The 24693-nt window shown below is 38.1% G+C and overlaps 1 protein-coding gene across 2 annotated transcripts in view; it reads right to left on the bottom strand.

Moving 5' to 3' along the window:
* The window catches only part of BRD4 (bromodomain containing 4), a 198497-nt gene that overhangs the window by 40904 nt on the left and 132900 nt on the right, over positions 1–24693 (bottom strand). The window contains exons 8-11 of one of the 2 annotated variants that reach the window (XM_036742378.1): positions 18793–19002; positions 16859–17058; positions 15723–16021; positions 13410–13520 (exon numbers count right to left, since the gene is read on the bottom strand). In XM_036742378.1, coding sequence (XP_036598273.1) covers positions 13410–13520; positions 15723–16021; positions 16859–17058; positions 18793–19002 — 820 coding nt within the window. The remainder of the gene's footprint in view (positions 1–13409; positions 13521–15722; positions 16022–16858; positions 17059–18792; positions 19003–24693) is intronic. The other variant, XM_036742379.1, reaches the window with a different exon arrangement.

Genomic DNA, 24693 nt, shown 5'->3' with positions numbered 1-24693 from the left:
TTGCTAAGCAAATGCATAATTATACATATAAACACTTTAAAAAGTCAGTTTCTGTTAATAGGGGCTTAAGATTGGAGGGGAAAATTGTTAACACCTTCTTTAAAATTCCATTTCTATTTGAAAGCAGCATGAAACTAGAATAAACCCAGAATTTTGCTTTAAAAAAGCAGTATTATATTTATTGTTAAAATGGAAACATTTGAAATATATTATACAAGTACATTTAGAGCAAGAGTTCTTAACCCAGGTGGTGAACTTTAAAGAAAAGGGGGCCCCATAAGCTTTACCAGATTGCTAATAGGATCCTTCACATGAAAAAGGTTAAGAATTTCTAATCTAGAGCAATGGTGTCAAACACTGGACCAATCCTCCTGAATGAGGTTCCAGCCAAACTAAAACATAATTGGGAAATACTTAACAAAATGAAAATACAACAGAACATAGATACCGTTAATATATGGTTTTTTAGTTAATAGGCAGTCTACAAAGATCCTTATGTATGGTTTACTGTTCCCCTCCTCCCCTTTTTATTTGAATTTGACACCACTATAAATAAACGCCAACTTTGGCTACTTCCTACTTCAGAAAAAATAACCTTGGAAAAGAATTCAAGTGAATGGTAGTTTATTATTTGTGACCAGAACTCAGAATAGTTTTCTATAGCAATTCTCTATTATATTACACTCCTAGGTCCTCAAATCTTCTTACTGGTTATTACTGCCTTTTATATCCTATTATTCTATGGGAAGATCTAACTCAAGAATTATTTTAACTTTAGACTTAAAACCACTTCAAATGCCATGAAAAGTTCTCCTTAATACAACAAAGAACTATGGCTTGTTCATATTTAATTCCAAAGTAATTAACCACTTCTTAGGAGAAGATACAGCTCAGGAAAATCAAGCTCTGAAGACAAGGCATAGGTATCTTGAGAAGTGAGGTAAATAAACTGATGAATGCACAATGGCTTTGCACTTTGCTCTGGAAAAAGCTACAGCTCCCTCTGGCTCTAAGGCCAAAAAACAAAATCAGTCTGATGTAGTTCAGTGGGGGAAAGTTGACTACCCCACCCCCCAACTCCACTCCATGGGCCTCACTCTTTCCCCAAAGGCAAGGGCAAAAATGTTCAGCACAGGTGGGCACACATGCACACAGATACACACCCACACATTAAGAGAGGGCTCAGGAGCAAAAGAAGCTTTATAAAATTCTTCAGACTGGTGGCGGATTTCAGATAGATTTTCACTAAGAACCTACCACATCTTCTTACTGCACTTTTGGCTGAAATCTTTTCAAAACATTCAAGAATTCCATTTTTCCCTTGAGCTATTAACGACCTACTTTACCACCACCCCAGCCCAAACCTCCTCCACCATTCTTCCCCCCTCCGTCCCCCCCGTCCCCCCCCCCCGCCGTGGGAAAAGGAAAGCAGAAGATGAAAATAGCCGGACCATACTTCCATCCTACAAACATAAAATTGAGTACAAGTCATCAATGTCTCCCGCTCCTCCCTCCACTACTGGCCAAATCATATCCTAGATGTTAAGAATGAAAAAGCCTAATAGTTTGGGCTAAAAGTTCAGTCGAGTAGGACACACTTTTAGAAACAACTGGAAAAGAAGGTTTTGAATCAAAAGGCCACAGAAAGATAGGTCAAATGATACTTTTCTCCTTGTGTATATAAAGTGCTTTCCTCACAACAGGTGGGGGAAATACAAGTACTATTATCAACATTCTAGATTACTGCCCTTCCCCTCTCAAGTGAATTTCACCCATCTCTGCTAAAGTTGGAATTCAGTGCAGAATGAAAATACAACTTGAGTGAAAAAGTAAGATGAGACTGGAAAGCAGAAAATAAGTTCCATGGGGGAAAAAATACCCCCCTCAATATCCCCTTAAGAAAAAAAAGCAAATCCAAATTCACAACAGCTACTCTTTGCTTCTCCAGCCTTGCATTTATTTAGATTAGTAATGGAATGCCAGGAACATAGATCATCAAGCTGTCAACCCTTTCACTTGACTCATTAAGCAGGAAGGCCCAGTCACTATAGGTTAAGTAACTTTGTCAGGCTGTTATACACCAGAAGGCCTCAAAGTGTCTAATGGGGAAGTAGAAGACATGGGAAGGAACATGCATTCTACCATCCCTACCGGTGCTATACCCTTGGAACCTGGGCTTCATATCTAGCTGAATGAATGAACAATCATAACCAAGGTAATAAGTAGGCTCAGAAGGATGTGGTAGAGTTGCCCAATAACATTTCATGCTGTTAGAAAAAGGAATTGGGATGGGAAAGAAACTTCCCACTGACTGTGGCCTCTGTGTGTGGCTTTCCAAATCACAGACTGAAACTTGGATAGAAATCTCACACTGCCCTGAGTGGTCTGGCTGCCCTCATTCTGGTCTAAATTTGCCAAGAGACATTCGGCATAGTTTGCCCCTCCCACCCCATTTCATGCCTCTGCTCCTTTTAATGTTAATGATCTGTCTCTTGGGGGCCTTGTCAGTTGAGCTGACCCCTAGCCTAAGAGACAAATATTCCTTTTCAGGAATTTCAGCTCCCATCCAGATAGAAACTCTTGAACAAAAGGAGAGCTGTAGAAGAAAAAATAATTCTAACTAGAATTTTCATCAATAAGCCACAGATAGAAACAAACTTACTGGAATTTCTATTCAGAAAAGACTACAAATGGGCCTACAGGGAAGCTTCATTAAAAAGGAGGGATTTTTATTCTTACTAAAGCATGCCATCTTATGCTATGTGAGGTCCCTATCTGGCTAATACCTGTACAATGAGAGATGCCTAGGGATTAGCAATGTTAGAAGCTCGGTAGCATAAGTCACATGCAAAGACTAATACTTAACCAGACAAATGATGAGATTTGTCACTAGTTTAAGAACTGCTCAGATGCAAACAATCAAAATGTAACAAAAAAGCACTACAAAGATAAGCTAAGTTGGTCAAAAGCTACAATAGTCAGGGAAAACCAAAATGGGAGCAGTATCCCAGGAAAAGGGAAAGAAAATGGGCCCTAAGGCAACCAGTGTGTCAGAGCTAAAGCTGTTGGGAGTTTTAAAGATAACTCAAAGATCATAAATCTCATCCTCTTCCACAAGCCAGGACAGCTGTTCCCAGGATTCTCATATTACTTATTGCACAATCTTTTTTTTTTCCACTTCTTAGGAAAAAAAAAAAAGAAAAAAAATTGTGCTAGCCACCATAGAGCTCTGGATAAGCTGCCAAATCTCCTCCCTCCTCCCTGCCCCTGATGGAAAGCAAAGGTCTTCACTGAATGAGGAAGGTAGGAAAGATGTACTCAATGCCAACTATCACTGCAAAGGCAGCAGAGACAATGTTACTCCATGGGAAACACTATTTAACGAACTTATTGAGAAGCAAAGTTTGTTCTATAGGATTCTTCAGAGAATAAAACAAAGGCAACATTCTAAGGAATGTAATTCAGATGTAACTTTATGACTTAGACAAGGTGCCTGGCTTTGCTATTAGCAACAAACCATTTATACCTACTGTCCATAACCTTTAACCGATGCATTTTAAAAAATGATCAGGTATCCTGTTGATTATAGATTTAGGAGTTTTCAGTCATTTGAAGTCCTTCAGAGAAAGAAGGTGCCACATAACTCAGGAGCGAAAGACCTTTTTCTTTGTTTGAGCTACTAGAAACAATATGGGTGCTAAAAAAAGAGAATAAAAGTTCACGTAAGATTTGGCTAGAAATGAGAGCAAAGAGACAGGTACTACTAAGAATATTAACTAGACCAAAAAATGTAGCTGTTCAATCCAAAAATCTGACTTGAGAGTAGACAGTAAAGACAGGAACAATCCTTGAGAAACAATCACAGCTTTTAAATAGTGCAAATCATTGCTTGGTAAGGACTCCATCTGCTGGTCAGCCTAGAAAGCCTTTAACTTGTCATTCGAAGGGCTAGGTAAACATAAGAATTAAGACCATAAGGGTATGCCTTGTGGAGATTAGCTTCATGGGATAATGAAGAGGTACTTAGCATAGCCCTAGCCAATAATGAGAATTTAATAAATGCATGTATACACACACACACACACACACACACACACATTTTATAGTAATATATGTTTATATATTATAAACAATATTTAAATACTATATATAATACATAGTATATAAAATATATATTTATAAATGAATATATAGTATTTATATGTAATAAATACATTTCATTGAAATATCTAAGCAGAGGTCAAGAATTCAGTGATTTGACTGGATAATCGTAACCACAGAAACCTCTCCTTACTTTTTATGGAATTGTATTTCTTGATCCATCATCAGTATTCTCAGATGTAAAATATTTAACAAACACAACTCCACATACTTTTCCCTTAGCATAGTATGAGTATTTATAAATGCTTGGTGCCTTGACTTAATGTACACAACTTCCTCATTAACTAAAGAATATTTTGGGACAGATTCTAAAATGATGGTGACATTAAGTATCAATGACACTGAATTTGCCATCTACTGAGGAAAACCCAGAGCTGAGAGCTGCTTTTGACCATACATTTACATTGCTAGCACCAAGGCTGAGTATAGTATCTAAATTAAGAGAATGATAATAGTTTCAGAGAAAGGAGAATGATAATAGATTTAAAGAGAGAAGGGATGTTTGATATCTTCTATTATATTACTTTCATTTTATAGATGAGGAAACTGAGGCCCAGAGAAGTTAAGTGATCTAAATTGAAAAAACTACTAAGTAGCAAAGCAGAGAGTTAAACTCAGGTGCCTTGGCTCCAAATCCAGTGTTCTTTCTATTACTTATCAAGCTGTCTCTCAAGATTATAAACTGGTCACTGTTATGATTCATAGAAGGATTTCATAACTTTATAGTAGGGTTTGGTTATAATGTCTGACAATGTTGTTGGCTAGGGTGAATTTATATAAAAAAGTCCTGAATTTGATGGTACAATGAAATGTGGGTATTGATTATAAATAGAATTTATTTATTATCAAAGATAATTGAGAATTAACAGCAAAAGGAAATTCTGCTTCCAACAAAGAGGAGTTGTATTGAAAAGAAAATAAAGTTCCCATATGTTTGACTCAGAAGGAAATCTATTACCTAAAACACAACTGTACTTGTAATTATGAGGAGCTTTGCATTAAGATTTCAAATTAATTTTTAGGAATAAGAAAAGATACAGGCAGAAAATGTGCCTAAAACTAAAAGTCAAATATTGAGGACTAAAATGGTTTATTGGGACTTAGTATCATAAGATTTAGAACTAAAAGAGACCTTTCCTTCCAACCTCTTTCTTTTAAAATGAAGTAACTAAGACCCAGAAATATACAAGACTTGCCAAATGTTACACAGATAAACTGGTAGCCAAACAGAATTTGGACTCCAAATATAAGGTTGATTTTCTCCACTACTACTCAAAAAGTTCTCAGTGCCAAAAGATACTTCTCACCTGCACAAAGAGGCACCAGCAAGTAACTTCAAATTGTTGTAATTCAATGCAGTAAGCATTTATTAAGTACCTACTACATACGAGGAACTGTGTTAGGCACAGAAGAAACAAAGATTAAATAAAAAAAAAGGTCTGCTATCGAGAAGCTTAAGGCATATATGACACACAGAAAAACAGGCACATAGAAAAAAATTTTAAAGCTGTTCAGATAAACACAAAGCGGTTTCACAGTGGGCACAGAGAACTAACTAGTGAGATCAATCAGGAAAAGCTTTCCTGTAAGATATAGCATTTGGCCTGAATCTTAAAGGAAGTTAGGAACTCTAACGGGGAGGAGATATGGATAAGAGCATTCTAGAAATGAGGAATAGTTTTTGCAAAGGCACGGAGAAAAAAAGATGGAATGTCATGTATAGATAACAGGAAGTCAACCAGTTTGGCTGGAACATGGTGTACATGAGGGGAAATAATGGAAAATTGATGTACACATATAAGACGCAGTCAGGAAGGAATAAACGTTTATTAAGTGTGTACTATGTGCTACATACTGCGCTAAATGATTTACAAATATTATCGCATTTGATCAGAGGAGATTGTATTTTCTCTCCTGAAAGGCAATAGGGAACCACTGAAGATTCCTGAGGAGAGCAATGTGATCACATCTGTGCTTTAGGAGTTTCAATCTGGCAGATGTGTGGAAGATGGATTAGAGAGTACTAGGAGATTAATTAGGAGGCTATGGCAGTTCTTTAGGGAGAAGTGCAGAGGGTTGAAAGTTAAGGTGTATGAGTTGAGAGAAGGGGACAGAAGAAAGGGGAAGAACTGAAGATGACTCTAAAGTGGCAAGTCTGAAGAATGAAGACTGGATAGCATCCTCAAAAGAAATCAGCAAGAAAGGGAAAGATATGGGGCAAGATATTAAATTGTTTTGGACATGTTGAGAGCTTGAGAAAACCTGCAGATTAAGATGATTAGATGATGACTGAATGAAGGGTACTAAGAAGGATCCGTGAAGAGAGAACATCTAGCGATAGTGTCAAATACCACACAACACTGAGAAAAGATCACTGGATGTGGCAATTAAGAGATTGTAAGAAATGTTAGAGAAGGACCAGTTTTAGTTAACTGTTGGATCTGGAATGCAGATCACAGAGGACTGAGAAGAAAGTAGGAATTAAGGAAACAGAAGCAACCAGGAAAATTAACTGTTTTCAGAAGTTTAAGTGTAAAATAAAGAGATATAGAAAAAAGAAAAGTATCTGCCATGTATTTTAACACTTTGGGGAAAAGTGGTAAAAATAGGAATTGGTATTTTTTAATAATCATCTAGTTTTTGTTTCAGTCTCAGGAAACAAGGATGAATATTTTTAATCAAGCTTTTGATTTTAGGCCACTTATTTAAGTTACTGAGACACCATCAGTCAAGCCTCTCTTTTACTAAGAAGCAAGCAGGGTAATTTTTAAAATAATCACAAGGGCTATGAACCTGCAGGATGATTGTGAGGTTTTGAACCTCACATCAGAGTGACACCTTATCTTGTATCAAAAGTGCTACACAGTTGTATACCCGAATAAAAAAACCTTCAACATTTCACAAACTGATTAAAAACATGACTTGTAGGCCACTCTATACATCAGGTGACAGCTGGAAAAATGCCTAGAAACCTAAGTTCCTCAGCAAGACATTTTATATCCCCCAAAGATGTGTATGCAAGATTGTAAATAAACAAAGAATTGCCTCAGAATCTTTTAAAATATGAAAGCATCAACTTTGACTTTCTGGATCTTTTCTGCGTAGAAGCAGAATAACCACCATGCTCTCTCTCTTAAGGTTATATACTTGTAATATCAATTGAGTTGGGTGTCTTTGATTGAGCTTTACTAGGTGCTAAACCCCAGGCCCCAAACCCCTATCTATTGGGTGCTAAGCCTATGTGGGAGTGAATTGGTAACTAAGGTGGGGCTCCAGGTGGAGCCAGTGAAGGGAGCTGCTAGCTCCAGAGCCAATAGTAAGAGCCTAAGTTCTGGTTGCTCAGGTGACGTTTGATGACGTCTGAAACTGTATAAAAAGAGAGAACAGAGTTATTTGCTTAGGGCTCTCACTCTTGGTGGCACACTGATGTGGAGACTCCGGGCAGCTGTAGCTAAGAGCCCTCTAGACTGTAAACCAGACGTTGTGACTTTGTTAAACTCTGTTAACTATGAATTGGGATTTGAATCAGACAAGGTCTATCTGTTAATGTTTGCAATTTGTCTGTATTTTCTCTGGATGCTAGTTTTTCCCCCTGAACTAAGTGAACGATCTTTGTATACTAGATTAAAGTAAGATTGTTAACCCCTTAATATTGCTTTCCTTAGTAAAGCAGATCAAAAGAATGTGGGCTTGCAGTGTTCTGAGAGCTGGTTGTCGTTGGTTTTAACACCCCCACAGCAGCTGCTAGCCGGAGTGTTGAAACAAAATTACAAAACAGTATTAGGACAGTACTTCAGTCTAAAGTCCTTAGTCATTCCATGATGGGAAATCCTTATCAATGTTTCTTTTAACTCAAAATTCCAGAACAATGCCCTACACTAAATCCTTTCCTTTACTAAAGGTACACAGGAAGTCTAGTCACCTTAAGGAAAGAAACTGGTTTCTTACTTAAGAACTGTTCCATCTACTTAAGAGCAGTACTCTTTTTTTCATGCCCTGACCAATTAGAGCTAAGGTCCTTAAATTTTTTTTCTGCTTCATAGATTCTTTTGGTAGTCTGCTGAAGCTTATGTACCTTGTTCTCAGAATGTTCTTAAATGCGCATAATAAAATATGTGGAAATTACAAAAGAAACCAATTATATTGAAATATAACTATCAGAATACTAAAAAAAAAAAAAAAAAAAAAAGGACACAGAGCCCCCCCATCCCAGTCAAGAACCATTAGATTAATGAAAACAATAAAGAGAAGGAAAGATGTCAGATTATCTTGAGGTCACCTCTGATCAATTAGAAAGCAAAATATCTTTTGGAGGCTGTAGTCAAAAAGGGATTGAATGGTTTTAGGGAAATGATTTTCTAAGGACAAGCCAAAAGTTAAATGACCATAGTTATTTTTGATGAAGCAAACTGATAATTGAACTGTTACCTAAATTCTGAACTCTTGTTCAATTTTGAATATGGAATGTGTCTTATGTCTGGCAATGCTATTCACCTAACTTCAAATGAGGAGCAGCTAGGTACAGTGGATAAGTACCAGCCCTGGAGTCTGGAGGAACAGAGTTCAAATCCAGCCTCAGACATCCGAAACTTACTAGCTGTGTGACCCTGGGCAAGTCACTTAACCCCACTACCTCACAAAAATAAAATCACAAAAAACTTCAAATGGCACATTAGATTTTTTTCCCCCTCCCTCCCCCTTCTCCCACCCAAGGAGGCAAACCGACCCATTTTTATTTGAGGTAAAAGGAAACCTCTAGAGTTTAATGAAAGGAGTGGACATAGGGAGCACGACATGGCCAGATCTTTACCTTAGGAAAATTACTTTGTCAGGTGCGTAAAGAATGGATTGAAATGGTGGCAGGGCAACATGTAGAGGTACTGCAGTAATTCAAGCAAGAGGAAATGAGAGCCTATAATACATAGAGTGGTCATGCTAAAATTGGAAAAAAGGGGACAGTGTCTAAGACATGGTAATATAAGAAATATTCATTAAGTGCTTATATGTAAAACACTGTACTAGCAAAGACAAAACATGAGATGAGACTGAGTACATACCCATATGGAACTTGCAAGAATAAGAATACCAGCATAAAAAGCTAGCTAAAACCACTTCTAGGGCTGTATCCCAAAGAGATCACACAAGTGGGAAAGGACCCGTATGTACAAAAATATTTATAGCAGCTCTTTTTGTGGTAGTGAAGAATTAGAAATCAAGGGGATGCCCATCAATTGTGGAATGGCTAAGCAAGCTGTGGTATATAAATGTAATGGAATACTATTGTGCTATAAGAAATGGGGAAGACACAGACTTCATAATAACCTGGAAAGACCTACATGATCTGATGCTGAGTGAGCAGAGCAGAACCAGGAGAACATTGTACACAACCACAGACATACTGATTTTGTGATGACTGATAGACTTGGCTCTTCTCAGCAATACCAGGCTCAAAGACAGCTCCAAAAGAATAATGATGTAAAAAGCTACCTACATCCTGAGAAAGAACTATGGAGTCTGAATGCAGATTGAGGCAAACTATTTGCTCTTTTTTTTCGGTTTTGTTTCTTCTTTCTCATGATTCATTCCATTGGTTATAATTCTTCTTTACAACCTGACTGTTGGGTAAATAAGTTTAATGTGAAGTAAATGTAGAATATATATTGAATTCCATACCGTTGGAGGGTGTGGGGGTGGGAATCTGGAACTCAAAATGTTGTGGAACTAAGTATTGTAAACCAAAAATAAAAAATCTAATTAAAAAAAAGCTATCTAAAACGATTCATATATTTTAAGGTTGCAAGGAACCTTATAAATAAAGTATAACCTCCTGATTTTAAAAGATGTGGAAACTAAGTCTCAATGTGTGAAGTGACCTGAGAGTGGAGGCTGGAAGACCTTGGAAAAAGCTACTGTAACTGATCAAAGGAGATGGATGTGAGGACCATTGTTAGGGTAGTGACAATGGCAAGAAGGGATGGAGTTGAGAGATACTGTTAACATGTAACAGAAAGAAGCTAGTAACTGACTGGAGGTGAAAAGAAGGTTACTTTTATAATGCCATGTGAAAGGTATTACCACAGATATAATTGGAGAAAAACCAGCTACAAATGCAGATTTAAAGGCAAAGATAATGAACCCAGTTTTGGATGTGTTGAATGTGAGGTATTTGTTGCACTCCTCCTACTTCCCTTGAGGAATATGCAGGTTTGGACCTCAAAAGTTGGGGTGGAGGAAGACAATAAGCATTTATATAACATTTGCTATGTACCATGCACTATGCTAAGCACTTTTACAAATATTATCTCATTTGATAATCACAACAACCCTATGAAGTGGTTGGTGCTATTATTCCCGTTTTATAGTTGAGGAAACTGAAGCAGATTAAGGTTGAGTGACGTGCCCAGGGTCACACAACTAGTAAGTATATCAGGCTAGATTTGAACTTAGGTCTTCCTGACTCCAGGCCCAGAGCTCTCTTCACTGCTTCACCAGCTACCTCTTCCTGGAGGAGAATTAGAATTATGTTTAGGACTTGGCTGCATAGAGTTGGTAGCTGATACAGTGAGTGAATGAAATTGAGAAGGTAACGTGAAAATGAGAAAAGAGTTGATGACAGAAATTTGAGAAACACTCATGTTCATGTATAAAGAAGATTTGGAGCCAACTGAGAAGTGGCGATACAAGAAGCAGGAAAATGTGGTATTTTGGTGGGGTTATCATGTTAACAAATACTTTTAAAGCCTCTATGTGTGCCAAGCAAAGAGGATACAGAGTCAAAAACCAAACTCTCCCTGCCTGCCCTCACAAAGAGCTTACATTTCATGGGGATGATACAGCATGTACACAAATAAGTAGAGGACAAGGAAACAAATGGATGGAAGGGGTAGAAGTGGAGGATGAGAGAAGTCTTCCCATGATGGTGCCCAACAAAGGTGGAGATAATGTAGTGTGCGGGCACAGGACATGGCTTGTTCAAATGCAGAGGTGGAGGACTGAATGTTAAGTTTGGAACGGCTATCAATATAGTTGCAACAGAGTTTGAAGTGAATGATGTGAAATAAGACTGAAAGGTAGGTGGGAGTCATATTGTGGAGGGCCTTAAATGTGAGGCTAAGGAGTTTGTATTTTATTTTCAACAAGTCAAAGTTCTTGAGCAAGGGAATGATATCATTAGAAGTGTTTCATAATAAGATCCATGAGGAGGAAAGAGGAACTCCTGGAAGCAGAGAGTTCCATGAGAAGGCTACTGAAATAGTCCTAGTAACAGATGATTTGACCTATTACTAGTCAGGAAATGTGACTAGCAGAGGTCAAGCAGAATGGAGACTGAAAAGGAAAAAATGATTTTTGTCACAGGGCAGTTTCAGTAAAATGGTAGGGTTGGATTAAAATGGAATAGAAGAGATTAAAAAGAGGAGGAGTAGTGAAAAATGGAGACACCAGATACAGAAGGTTTTGGACAAACAGTTTAGCAGATGGTGAGAAGCCAGCGGGGGTAGAAGATATTGAAGAACAAGACAAAGGGAATGACTATTGGAAGACCCTATGAGAGTCAGAAAGGAACGAATCAAAGGAACTAGCCTCAGTGAAGAGCAGGGATATCTGTAATTGGAGAATAGGAAAGGTAATCACGAAAGTTTGAGAAATGAAAGAGAAGTGAAAGAATCCACATCTGCTGGCTTCAACGATGGCAGTGAAACAAGAAGTTAGGTCATCTACATTAGTACAGGGAATTGGTTTGGGTTGAGATGAGGTGAAAAATGTCTGAAATAATCTTATCTGAAATAAACTAAGGAGTCAATAGAGGTACAAGGGAAGGCTTGTCCAGCAAGTAATGAGAATTTCACTGAAGTTGTGTACCAATAATTTATAGCAGCATCTTGAATTTATTCTATGTTTAAAAAGTAAGCTCTATATAAGAGATTCATAGTTTGACGTACAATCTTTTCCTATTCAACACTAAATGGAAATCCTATTTTTATATGGTATTTAAAATAAAAAGAAAGTAATAGAATAAAAACACTACTCAAAATTAAGAATTTTATAGTAGTGATTATCTAGAAAGAAAAATTCACAAGTTGGGACAGCTATCATCATGCCATTAAGTTGAGTTGTATGTCCAAAGTTAGGCTGAGGACTTCATGAAACACCTAGACCTAGAGATAGTCGCAAGGTTCTTTTTCCATGGAGGCTACCTTGTTCCACTTGGTTACAAGCAAATGAGGACAGTTGCTGGCCTACCAAATACCTAAGAGAATGAAGGCAGAATCCACGTCCAATTGATTAACAGATTTCTATTTCATCAGAAGCCAGTAGTATGCTGAGCTTATGAGAGCTGATCTTTAAATTTTCAGGGTTTAATTTATTGTTTTGTTTTATGTCTAAGACTTAATAAAATGATGGAGAAAATATTAACGAAGATTAAATTTAAAAATGTGAGTACACATTCCCCCTATCAACCACCCAGACCAGAGCCACTTATTAAACATTTCCTGATACACATATCCCTACTGAAACTACTGACTTTCTCTTGGCCTTAGTTTATCCACTATAAAATGGAGGGATAGGAGGTAGGAGACAGGATTCAGGGATGTATAGACAATATTATCTGTAAAGGCCCTTCCAGTTTTAAAAAGCATTTTATGATGGGAGTCTCTCCCTCCCCCTCCCCCACCCCCAACCCAAAGGGCTAGTATCAATGTTTTGTTCTATTTTCCAAGTCACCATTGTCATCAAACTTGACAAAATCAGCAGACATACTTTGATCATTACCCTAATGATGATGATAATCCCATGTTCATATATAGTGTATGGCTGACAAAAGAAATTTCCTAATGATTCTGTGAGGTAGGTTGAACATGTATTATTTTCCCCATCTATCCAAGATAACACATAGTAAGACACTAACAAAGAACCAGAATCTAGGAGCTCTCAAATATGGAGGATGGCATAAGTCATGGTGGTTAAAACGTGGTCTCTTGTTTCTAGTCTAAAAAAAAAAAAAGTTGCCAGCTGGGAGAAATAATTTGTCAGGAAGCTGTGATGAGAAACTCATGTTTCTAATGTCCTTGCATAGGAAATAATATATAGGTGAATTGAAATACACAGAGAGTTAACAGTTTACTTACTGTCTCTGCTCCACTCTCATCATCCTCTGAAAAGCAGTACCAAGTTAGTACTGAAAACATTTGTATAGAACATAAACAGGGCTGAAAAGATTGGGAGCCTTCAGATAAGCTGGATCTAACCTGTTTCTGAGTCATCACTGTCAGAAGAGCTGGATTCACTGGTGCTCTCAGACTCTGAAGATGAAAAGCCCTTCATCTTAGAGGACCCGGCAATCATATCCACTTTCTCAGCTGCAAAAAGAAAATAGCAAAATAGTGTCCAATAGGGGTGGAGACAATTTTGTGTGTACATATACCTTTCTAAATAAACTGGTAGGAAAGTGGAGAAGGGGGTGTATTTCAACCAAGTCACAGACAACTACTTAGCAAAGAAGCATGATTCTCCAAAAAAGAAACAATAAGCCTAAAGGCACTATTGCCTTGGAAGATCTAGAGAAAATTAGGAGCAGCTGAAATTTCAGCTAAGGTTATGGTTACTGAATTCATATGCTGCAGTTTGGATTAGAGTGATTGTTGTTGGGGCCAAGTAGATAAGCAATATTTCTCCTAATTTTCCAAACTACTCCCTATTCATTGGAGATTCAGGAATTTTAACAGGTTACTGTAAAGACAGAGTTTAGTTTTTTGTGTTAGTGGCCTCCTTCCATCAAATACTTTAGGAAGAGCAGAAGGTGGCCGATTCTGTATTGGAGAAAGCCAGGCATTTTCAGAGGCCAGGAATTCCTTCCTAACTCCACCTGATACTCTTTTATACCAATTTACTTCTTCTAGCAGAGGAAAATGTAGTTAGGTCAAATTCTGGGCAAGGTGCTTGTTTCCTTTTAACTGAGTAGATAGAGAAAAGGTAAGATTGAGAACCTTTTAAATTCCTGCGGTCTTACTGACACAGATTCTAGGTAATATCAACTTAGAAATCACTGAGCAGGGCCTGTAGCTGTTAAGTCAAGTGAGAACCTGGCTCTCTATTTGTAAAGGAAATCTAACCTCCCAAACCCAGTCTTTGTGAGTCTTTATCATCACATGAATTTGAACTTTGGAACAAGTTTCTAGCAAGACACTAACGTTTATTACAAAGATAATCTGTGTATAATAAACTCGAATCTGGGTCTAAGCAAGAATTTTTTTTGTGGGGGGGAGCAGGAGAGACAGAAGGTTCATTCTGTTGGCCTTTATTAAGATCTGTCTGAGTTAAGATATTTACAACAAAATGCTGAGGTTTTAAAATTAAAAACTCAAACAGTAACAAAGAACTCCCTTAGGAAACATTTTAAAAAGTTATCACAGCACATACTTGTTTGTACACAATTCACTGTGAACTCTTGAGAGCAAGGAATGGGTTCTTTTCAGGGAGTTTTCCTTTGTATCCCCCAGGGCTTAGCACAGTGGCTGGCATACGTTGTTGTTATTGTTTTGGTCTTGTCTGACCTATTTGGGGGACCCATTTGGGGTTTTTGTGGCAAAAATACTCCAGCTCATTTTGCAGATGGAGAACTGAGGCAAACAGACCCCAGGGTCACACAGGAGTGTCTGAAGCCAGATTTGAACTCAGGCAGATGAGTCTTTCTGACTCCAAGTCCAGTGCTTATCCAGGCACCACGTACTTGCCCCTAGGTGGCATAAAGAAAGCACTTAACAAATGCTTCCTGAATTGACTAGTGCAATGTGGGTACAGAACATTAGAATTCCTAATTTTCTATTACTTCTACAGTGAGGGCAACTTGCATAAGATGTAGCTCCAATATCATATATTGCCCATGATACCCATCCTGTTGCAAGGTATTTTGCAGCACACTTAAAAGGGAAGTTTAACAGATAACTCAGACCAAAATGCAGCTGTAATAATGGGTTCAAATGGAAATGTATCAAGCCCCAGAGAAACAGACCACCATAGCTATGGCCCATATGATGGGGCTTCTTTTATAGCTGAATGGTTGTCAGGTGACTACTTCTTGTGAAGGGCATTTATAGCCCAGAAGTGAGTCTGAATTAAAAAATTCTGGGTAGAGGAGAAGACGCATACTGAAAAAATTAAGTAAGGGTAGCCAATTAATATCCAACTGCCAGAGAGTCCCTCCCTCCAAAACATGTAAAAGAATGAAGTACTTATGGTCAAGATCAGAGTACATTATTAATCTCCAGGCACTTGGGGGTATGTATAGGGATGCATGCACCTGCAAATACACAGGGCAATCTGAAGAGGCTGCAAGGGGGAAAAAAATCACTGGGGAAGGAGACCCCAAAAGAGGAAAAGAGAGAGAGAGACATAAAAAAATGTCATTAGGTTAACCCACAAGCTGACTTGAAAGTATTATTTTCACCAGTTTACTGTCTCTTGGCTGGTAGAGGTAACAAATGCCTAATCAGTTTGTGACCCCATTTGTTCTACATGCCTGTTACTCCAGATAGGAAAAGCTGCAGGACTAGAAAAGATACCTTGAGGTTTCCTCTTTTTTCGCAAACATGAGGTGACATAGCGCTCTAGTTCCCTTAAGGTAGAAGGTTTTAATGTCTCAAAGTCGATTTCAATTTCATCTGGATTGGAGTTCTTCAGTGAGGGCTCTCGGGACTGGATGATATGGACAACCCGGCCCAGCTTCTCACCAGGAAGCTTGTTAATGTCCAAACTCAATTGTCTCTTCTCTTCATAGGACATTGGCTTACACTTGTCCTCTTCTTCTGATTCATAGGTGGGAGGGGGCTTGTTCTTCACAGGCATAGGTTCCTTCTTGCTACTTAAGAACAAAAAGATACATTGTTAAAAGGCAAGGGAGAGAAAAAAGCAGCAGACTATTTTTGATAGAAGCTGTTTTCTCAAATACACCATCCAAAGGGGTTCAATCTTAAACTGTCACTATAGACTCCACATTGACTGCTGGAAGGAACCTTATGCTTGTTCACCCACTCGGGCAAGTGTACTTCACCTCTAACTTCTTTTCTTGACTAAACAGGGGAAGATAACCCACTTAAGAGCCATTCAGGAGAAGCCTCTTCAAGAGATTAGAAGGGCTAGTTAATGAGAGACCTCCACCTGACTGGTTCAGTTTGTGAACCCTGGTTTTTCTGTATATCAATTACTATTTCTTAAAAACAATTTTGTCTACTCTTTTATTAACAAAGACAAATAGGTGTGCAAATGAAAAATGAAATAAAAGCTCAAGTTACAGAATCCTCTCAATATGTAGTCACTATAGTATTAGAGTTGGAAGGAAACTCAAAAGACATCTAGTTCAACCAGGACCTTTAAACAAAGATTATCCCAAAAAAACAACAAATGGTCACTCAAACTCATGACCTCTGTACCTGGCGTCATGGAATAGCCTCTGATTCTCTCTGAATTTCAGGGTTAGAAGGTATTCATAGAGAAGGCAGTTAATAGTTAATGGGCTGATGGGGATTTCCTCAACTGTCAACCTCAGTAAGGTTCAGCTGGGCCAAGAGACAACTAATAAACTGGCTAAATTTTCCAAAACTAAAGGGAGTCTGGAAAATCAACCACCCTGTGTGAGCAATGGCTCTCCTGATTCAAGGCAGGTCCCTTCCTGCTCTTCCCAGTGGCCAAAGTCACAGACCTGGCATTGTTGTTGCTGCTGTTACTTTTCTTTGCCTTTTTGGGAGGTGGTTCCTTTGCTTTGCATTTCTTGTTTTCTTCCAGTTCCTCCTTCTTTTTGTGCTTTTCTTTCTTCTTCTCTTTCTTGTCTTTCTCTTTTTTCTTTGGTTTGTTCTGCTGAGGCTGGGAGAGGGCAGCAAGTTGCTCATGCACTGCCTTGAGCTAAAAGACAAACAAGAGGCTTATCATAAATATTGTCCTGATATGCTCTTCTCTCTGTGCTAGTCCTGTGCACAATCAGTGGAGATGTCTAAAAATATAGGTGGTCATGTTTGATGTCAAGAAATGAGGAACGCAAAAAACAACAAAAAAAACAAAAGAAATGAGTAGGGCCAAAGGCAATAACTGAAGTTGGTGGCATAATTAAGAAGCCCAGTATACTGTATATAGTCAAGTGGCAAAAGCCAAAGAGTACAGTGACATTCCAAGAAGAACTGGGCTGAGGAATATAAGTCTAGGAGAGTCACTACATTCCCCCTCAAGAGGATGAGGCTTTGTTCTAGCAAATCCTCAAAGAGGTCTGAGTTGGTATCACTCTCCCTAAAAGGACCACACAGTCAGAGAAAATTAGGAACATATATATGCAATTAAAAGGTCAGATTAGTTTCAAATACGCAGACAATATGTTGGCATTAGGCATGACAATTCTCGTAGTCCTCATCAAAGGCTAAAAAGTTTCTACATGCAGTGCACAGTAGATGCAGAGATGGAGTAGCAAGTCAATCATAGCTTTAAAGGATTAGAAGGTTTAAGAGAAACATGGGTCTGGGTCTTTGCTGGGGTAGCAGAAATGCCACAGGTAACCAGGGTAAAATGCTTCCTGGTCTTCATTACACTGGAAATGCTATTCTCACTAGAAGTTGCACCTAGGAGTTCTACTTGAATTCTGTATACCTTGTGAGGAAAAGGCTCTACTTAGTGTGTAGCTAAGAAGCACTCAGACCTAACTTGTAAGGACATTCCCATTGATCTCATTTTAATCTTAGAAAAAAGGGTTATAAAAATGTGCATACCCTTTGACCCAGCAGCACTGCTTCTAGGGCTGTATCCCAAAGAGATCATAAAAATGGGAAAAGGACTCACATGCACAAAAATATTTACAGCAGCTCTTTTTGTGGCGGCCAAGAACTGGAAATCGAGGGGATGCCCATCATTTGGGAAATGGCTGAACAAGTTGTGGTATATCAATGTAATGGAATACTATTGTGCCAGAAGAAATGAGGGGCAGGTGGACTTCGGGAAAACCTGGAAAGACTTATATGAACTGATGCTGAGTGAAGGGAGCAGAACCAGGAGAACACTGTACACAGTAATAGCCACAGTGTATAAGGACTGATTTTGATAGACTTAGCCCTTCTCATCAATGCAAGGACCTAAAACTTTTGGAAACCCCTGATGGAAGGTGCCGTCCACATCCAGAGAAAGGACTATGGAGTAGGAATGCAGAGCAAGGCAGACTCTCTTCTCTTTTGTTTTCTTTCTCATGGTTTCTCCCATTCATTATAATTCTTCTACACAACACGACTAATGTAAAAATGTGTTTAATAGGAATGTATGTGTAGAGTCCATATCAGACTGCATGCCATCTTGGGGAGGAAGGGGGAGAAAATTTAAAACTTATGGAAGTGAATGTTGAAAACTGAAAATAAATTAAAGAAATAGGGTTAAAAAAAATCTTAGGAGAACGGCTTTCCTAGTTGATCTCAGGGTAGGAATCCGTAAAGTACACAAAAGATGTCGTAAATGGTAAGACAGGAAAGAAACATTACGGTTACAGCTTCACAGAATAAAAAACTCCCTCCATTTAGAAGCTGCTCACTCTGGTGTCATCCTTACCCCATGAATTAATGCTACATTCAACTAGCACTTAGCAGTCTTCAGATGGAATACCAGTACCTGTTCCTGAAGCTCTGCCAGCCGCTGAGCTCGCTCCTCTTCAGAGTCATCAGTTGAGCTGTCACTGTCCGAAGAGCTGTCGCTGCTGCTGTCACTAGATGATGGTGGAGCTACCACCTTGGTGGGTGGTGGTGCCACAGGGGAGGACACAGCAACCACTGGCTCTTCGGGCTCATCAGGCATCTTTGCAAAGCGCATCTCAAACACATCCTGAGTAGGAGAAAAATAGTTATATTAATGGGTTGGATCTGCACTCAAGGGCAATAAACTAGAAGTACAAATAGCTAGCTGTGGTGAGCATTGCTCTTAACAGAAGTACCCACAGAAGATCAAGAAGTCTATGAAATCCTCTTTTAAAATGAAAGGCAAGGTTGAGGACCAGGCCAAGAGTAGGATGGAGAACAGAATCACCTGGGAATAGTTTTTTGAAACTCCTCACACCAAAGCAAGGACATTAAAGAAGAAATGGATTCTAGCTATAGCCCACAGGCAATCTTTTCTTGTTCTTAATTTCTGTCTCATATTTCATTTTGGACTCACTTAAAAAAATGTGCTAATTTGCTCTCTCAGTTTCCATGAGGTTACTTACCAGCAATTTATTTGTCTATATCCATCTGTATCAATTAATGCAAACTAAGAAGGACACGTTGAACATACTACAGAACTAAATTGCTTCCTTCCTGACATGTTCCTGTACTTTATTAGCATCCTGGAACTGCCTCGATTCCTTAAACTTTAGCTTCTATTTCCCATATTGGCATCCCTGGCTAATGGAAGCAAAAAAAAAAAAAACTGTCGAAAATATCTGGTAGGAGCTAGTGGGGTATACTGAAAAAGAGCATTAGATGGGGTCAGAACACCTGTGGATCTAGTTCTAGCTCTGGCAATAAGTCAGCATGGGATCTTAGTTTAAACTCCCAGGGTCTCAGTGTATTCCTTGGTAAAATGAAGGGGCTGAATCAATCAACCAGCATGTGCCAAGCATGTGCCAAGAACTGTGCTGGGGATACAAAGACAAAAACCGAATAGCCCCTCCCCTCAAAGAGCTTACATTCTCTCAGGGGAGAGAACACATACACATCTAAATATATACAAAATATACTGAATGGCAGACACAGAGTCAATCATCAGGGTACATACTTAAATAGTCCCTCATCATTTAGTAGCATCTGCTATAGCATATACACCACTGGGAATACAGGGTCCAGTGCTAACATTTTATGATAATGATAACAATGGGTGTATATTATAAAGCAGCAGATTTTTTGGCAGCTCTCATATCTACGGTGTCTTCATTTTTTAAAAAAATTAACTTGTAATAGTAATTTTACATCCCACCTCCACAACAGACCATAGCGACCACATAAGATAATATATAAAATATTCCATTAGAAGAGTGCTTTGCCTCTAGAGGGATGGTATGTTTTATTATTGGTTCTCTAGGAACATTAATGGTTTTTCCAAGTATTCATCATTCAATGTCCTTTAGTGGAATTTTTATTTACATTGTTGTGGCAAGTGTGTACACATACGTTGTTTTTGTTCATTCTAAATTTTATGAATTCCTTAAGTTCACTTCTCACTGCACAGTAATATTCTATTATAGCAATGTTTTTATGACTATAATCAAAAAGCAATTACTTTGTTTCATTTTTTTGAACATTATTTAAAGTGTACTGCTTTGAATATTTTGATAAATGGACCTTTGTATCTTTAAATGCCTGGGGGGTATAAGTCAAGCAATAGGACCACTGGGTCAAAGGCATGGAAGGTTTAGTAGCTCTTCTTATATAACTCAGCATTTCTATCCACAATGGGTGATTCACTCCTCAGTTGTACCATCAGTTCATCGTGGTGCTTGTCTTTCCTTAGCTGTACCAACAATGACAGATCCTACTTTTTTTCTTGTCTTCTATGACAATTTGCATGGTGTGATATGAAACTGGTAAGTTGTCTTAATTTGTGAGATGGAGTGTATTTTCATGTAGTCATTGAGTGTTTGCAATCTTTTGAAATCAGTTCATACCTTTGCTTATATATCTATGGGGAATGGCTCATATTATATATGTCTCAAGTCCATACCAATATAATTTGGATAGCAGACTTTTATTACTTATATGTTCTCCATTCTACCACTCCTCATTTAAATCTGACTTCATCAAAATGATGCATGCGAAAACTTTATGTAATTGAAATAATTTTTAATAGTAAAATTTGAAATTCTTTAACTTCAAGTTGCACGTTCAATTTAAGATCAATTTAAGATGTTGATTTAAATCTAATTTCTGCCAAAGGCCTTTGGAGTTCCAACACTAGGCAACTGTTTTCAATTTCTTGGTCAGTTAACTGTTTCTTGTTTATCTACTTTTTTTACATTGACCAATTTTCTGTTTTTATTTTTAAAACTAAAGCAGTATTAGTTTTGATGACTAATTTATAACATAAAGTTTGAAGTCTGAAAATGATATGCCCTCTTCATTCTCACTCTTTCCAGATTTTCGACATTTTGCTCCTTGAAATGAATTTTAGTATTTTGACTAATTCTATAGTGTAATTTGAGTGGCACAGCACTAAATAGATAAAATAATTTAGATAGTATTATATTACCATGGCCCAAAAATATACATTAAATTACTCTTACTTACATCTTTCCTTTATTCCTATATTTTGTAGTTAGTTGTATTTATATAAATCAAGTATATAGCTTTGTAAATTAACTACTGCATATTTTTACTTATTTTGAAGCTAATTTTCTCCTCAATTCTTTCCTAGTTTTTGCTTGTGTTGTACAAAAATGTTGAAGAATTTTATGGACTAATTTCCTTTCTGGCTAAGTTGCTGAACCTATTAACCTCTTCAGTTAGTGATTCTCTAGGGTTTTGTAAACACTCAACTATGCCATAGTCAAACAGAGATAATTTTGTCTCTGCTTGGTTGAAGTTTATACCTTTAATTTTGTAGATTGACTTATAATACCTTAACATTTACAAAGCAATCTGTTCACAATGACTCTCTGAGTACAGGCAGTAATCACCATTTGACACAAGGAATCTTAGATTGGGAGAAGTTAGTTAACAAGTATTAGAAATGGGATTTGAATCCAACTCTTCTCCAGGCTCCAAGTCTAGTGTTCTTTGCTGCTTCTCTTCTAGTAATTAAGCTTGTCAAAAATGGAATGGAATGCCTAAAAAGAGAGTGGGTTCCCTGTCATTCAAGTATTTAAGCAGAGGTTGAATAACGATCATCTGTTAGACATTAATGGAAAGTTGAAAGAGAAGATTTAACCTTTGCAACCCTGAGATTCTAAGAGAAAATTGTACCCAAACACCCATTGTAGGTGGCATCTTTATGCTTTGTATTGTTCCTGTTCATTCATACACTCTAAAAGAAAAAATCACACAACACACCTGGAAACTGGAGAGTCAGTACCTGAACTGCTAACATTGCTGGGAGCGGAAGAATCCAGCTGTGCTCTGTGCTTACCTCATCCCAGCAATAACAGCTCTGCAATTGGAACCAAGCTGACTTGGCTGATATAAGAGGTAGACCACAACTCCATCTCTGTAGGGGCACTCTCATAAATCCAGTAAATCACTCAGATAAACAGAGTGCAGAGAGGTTGAGAGAAAGGGGTTGATTTTCTGGTCACACTGTCATCTTAGAAGAAGGGCATTTCCCCCACTGTAGTCTCAGGATGGGGAGCTGAAAAGTGCATAATAGCAATGGATGGTGACATAGCAAAGGAATGGGATGGCCATACTTTTTATTGGATCAAAGACTCTCAGCTGCTCTCCTGACCAATTCGTGAAGCCTGGATCTCCCCAAATAGTGATTGAAAGCCTTCAACGATGGGGAAAAACATTATCTGAAACAGTGCACTTCATTTCTAAATGATAATTGATAGGAAGTTCTCAAAATCTGTTTCCTTGTAATGTCTACCTATTGGTCCTAGTTTTTTCCTCTGGAGCTGTGCAGAGTTAAGTTTAATTCTTCTTCCAGCTGAGAGCCAAACTTGAATGAAGCACAAACTCCATCACCAAAGCTCTGACCTCGATTGTTTGGTTCCTTTTCAGAATAAGTGCCTGTCAGGCCACTCAATTCAGAGAGAGGTCCTAGTTGCTCCCTATCCAGTCTTGTATGAAAGCATCCAGAAACAGCAATTCTTCTCAGCTTTCTCGCTTGATTTTCTGCCTGAAATTTTTTTTAAGGAAGCAAAAACATTCATATAAAACTCCAAATGGGTAATGACATTCAGGTGTATTCAGAAAGAGTATGTATAAGAATAAGAAAGAATAATCATGTGAGGAACAGTCAAATATTGTCAATTATTAACCAGAAAAGAAACATGCAAGAGGTATACTGAAAATTAACAACTCCAAAAGAAACTATAGATTATATTTATGGGCCTTAAAAAAGACTCTCTGCCATTACAAGCATCTATTTGAGAATTCCACCTAAGTCAACTCTGTCCTGGAGAGAACAAATAATTTTTGCTGGTTCATCTTCCAAGCCTATGAAAGGCAGATAACAGCAGTGGTATCTTCTGCAGCTCAAAAGGGGCTTGCAGTTAGTCAAGACTACTTAGACTTCTAGACTATGAAATGATGTATATTGCTATGTCTACTGGCCTGGTGAGCATGTCCAGCTAGAAGTGCTGCCAGTTCCATAGATGATAAGAGCTAACAAGACTCTAGTGTAAGATGGAAAGCATGTTTGAGGAAGAGCTGACAGTTTTACTTGATAACAGCAGTAAATACCACAATCCGCAGTGGAAGAGACAAAGAATAACAGGAATATGAATGCTGAGCCAAAGCAATTACATACTATGAGTAAAAGCCATTTCCAGGTAAAATTTCCAATCCAATCATGAATTTGTACAATACAATTATGCATACTTCAATTCCCTTCTCTTTCTCCAAAAACAATCAACAAACACCAACCACTATTATGTGCCCAAATATTAAATAGTCTCTGCCTTCAAGTAGCTCATGCTCTCAAGAAGAACATGTACATAAACAAGTCTGTACCATACTGGGTCTCTGTGAAAAACCTACTGGAAGGTCTGGACAAGAGTCATATGAGTTAAGCAGATATAGCTGGGCTGCTGGGTTGATCTACATCAGAGGGAGTACCTATATCGATCAAATCACAGATCCATTGGTATACAAGTAACTAACTCATGTGGTCTTTTGTGAGAGCAAGTTTTAATGAAATTTTGAGATTATTTTAACAAAGTTATCTGCCTTCACCTTCATTAAAGCACTATTCTGATGGCTCATCACTTGGCTCTGAAAGACTGACTATGGAGCACAAATTCTGGTAAATCTAAAAGGAATTCTGGCCAAAATGGCTTCCTGGAGAGTAAGATCAACCAAGTCCAACATATCTACCTCCTAGGAAAACCCTGAGTTTGCACTAGATTAAATAATGACCAAGAAATACAACTAAAAACTACAAAAAGTGACTTCTTCTACCCCAGAAGCACACAAGAAGTCAGAGAGAAGCCTGAGAGCAATAGGAAAGAAAAGCTATTAGCAAAATTTTGTGTTCAGAGGCAATAAGAACAGAGGTGGCCCCTGAGAAGCCCCCAGAATAGGGACCTTAGAAGTTCCAGAGAATGGTGAAAATAGTGGCCAGACTAGGATAGTACAGGCTCTGGGGCTCTGTAATCTCAAACATTCTGTCGTAAGATACATGAGAGGATCTAAAGATCCAGGGGGAGCCTAACCCCAGGAGGTAGAGGTAAGCACAGGAATTTAGCAGACCAGGGCAGAGTTAAGCTGAGTAGTCCACACAGAAGCACACAGGCAGTCCTGGCATATGGCTCCAATTCACCAACTAATGTTGGAGAAATGAGTAAATTAAAGAAAACACTAATATATAAAATTTAGCAAATCTAGA

The sequence above is a fragment of the Trichosurus vulpecula genome, chromosome 1 (genome assembly GCF_011100635.1).
Source record: "Trichosurus vulpecula isolate mTriVul1 chromosome 1, mTriVul1.pri, whole genome shotgun sequence".
NCBI lineage: Eukaryota > Metazoa > Chordata > Mammalia > Diprotodontia > Phalangeridae > Trichosurus > Trichosurus vulpecula.
The sequence above is the reverse complement of the archived record's forward strand: the minus strand, read 5'-3'. Positions and strand labels throughout refer to the sequence as shown.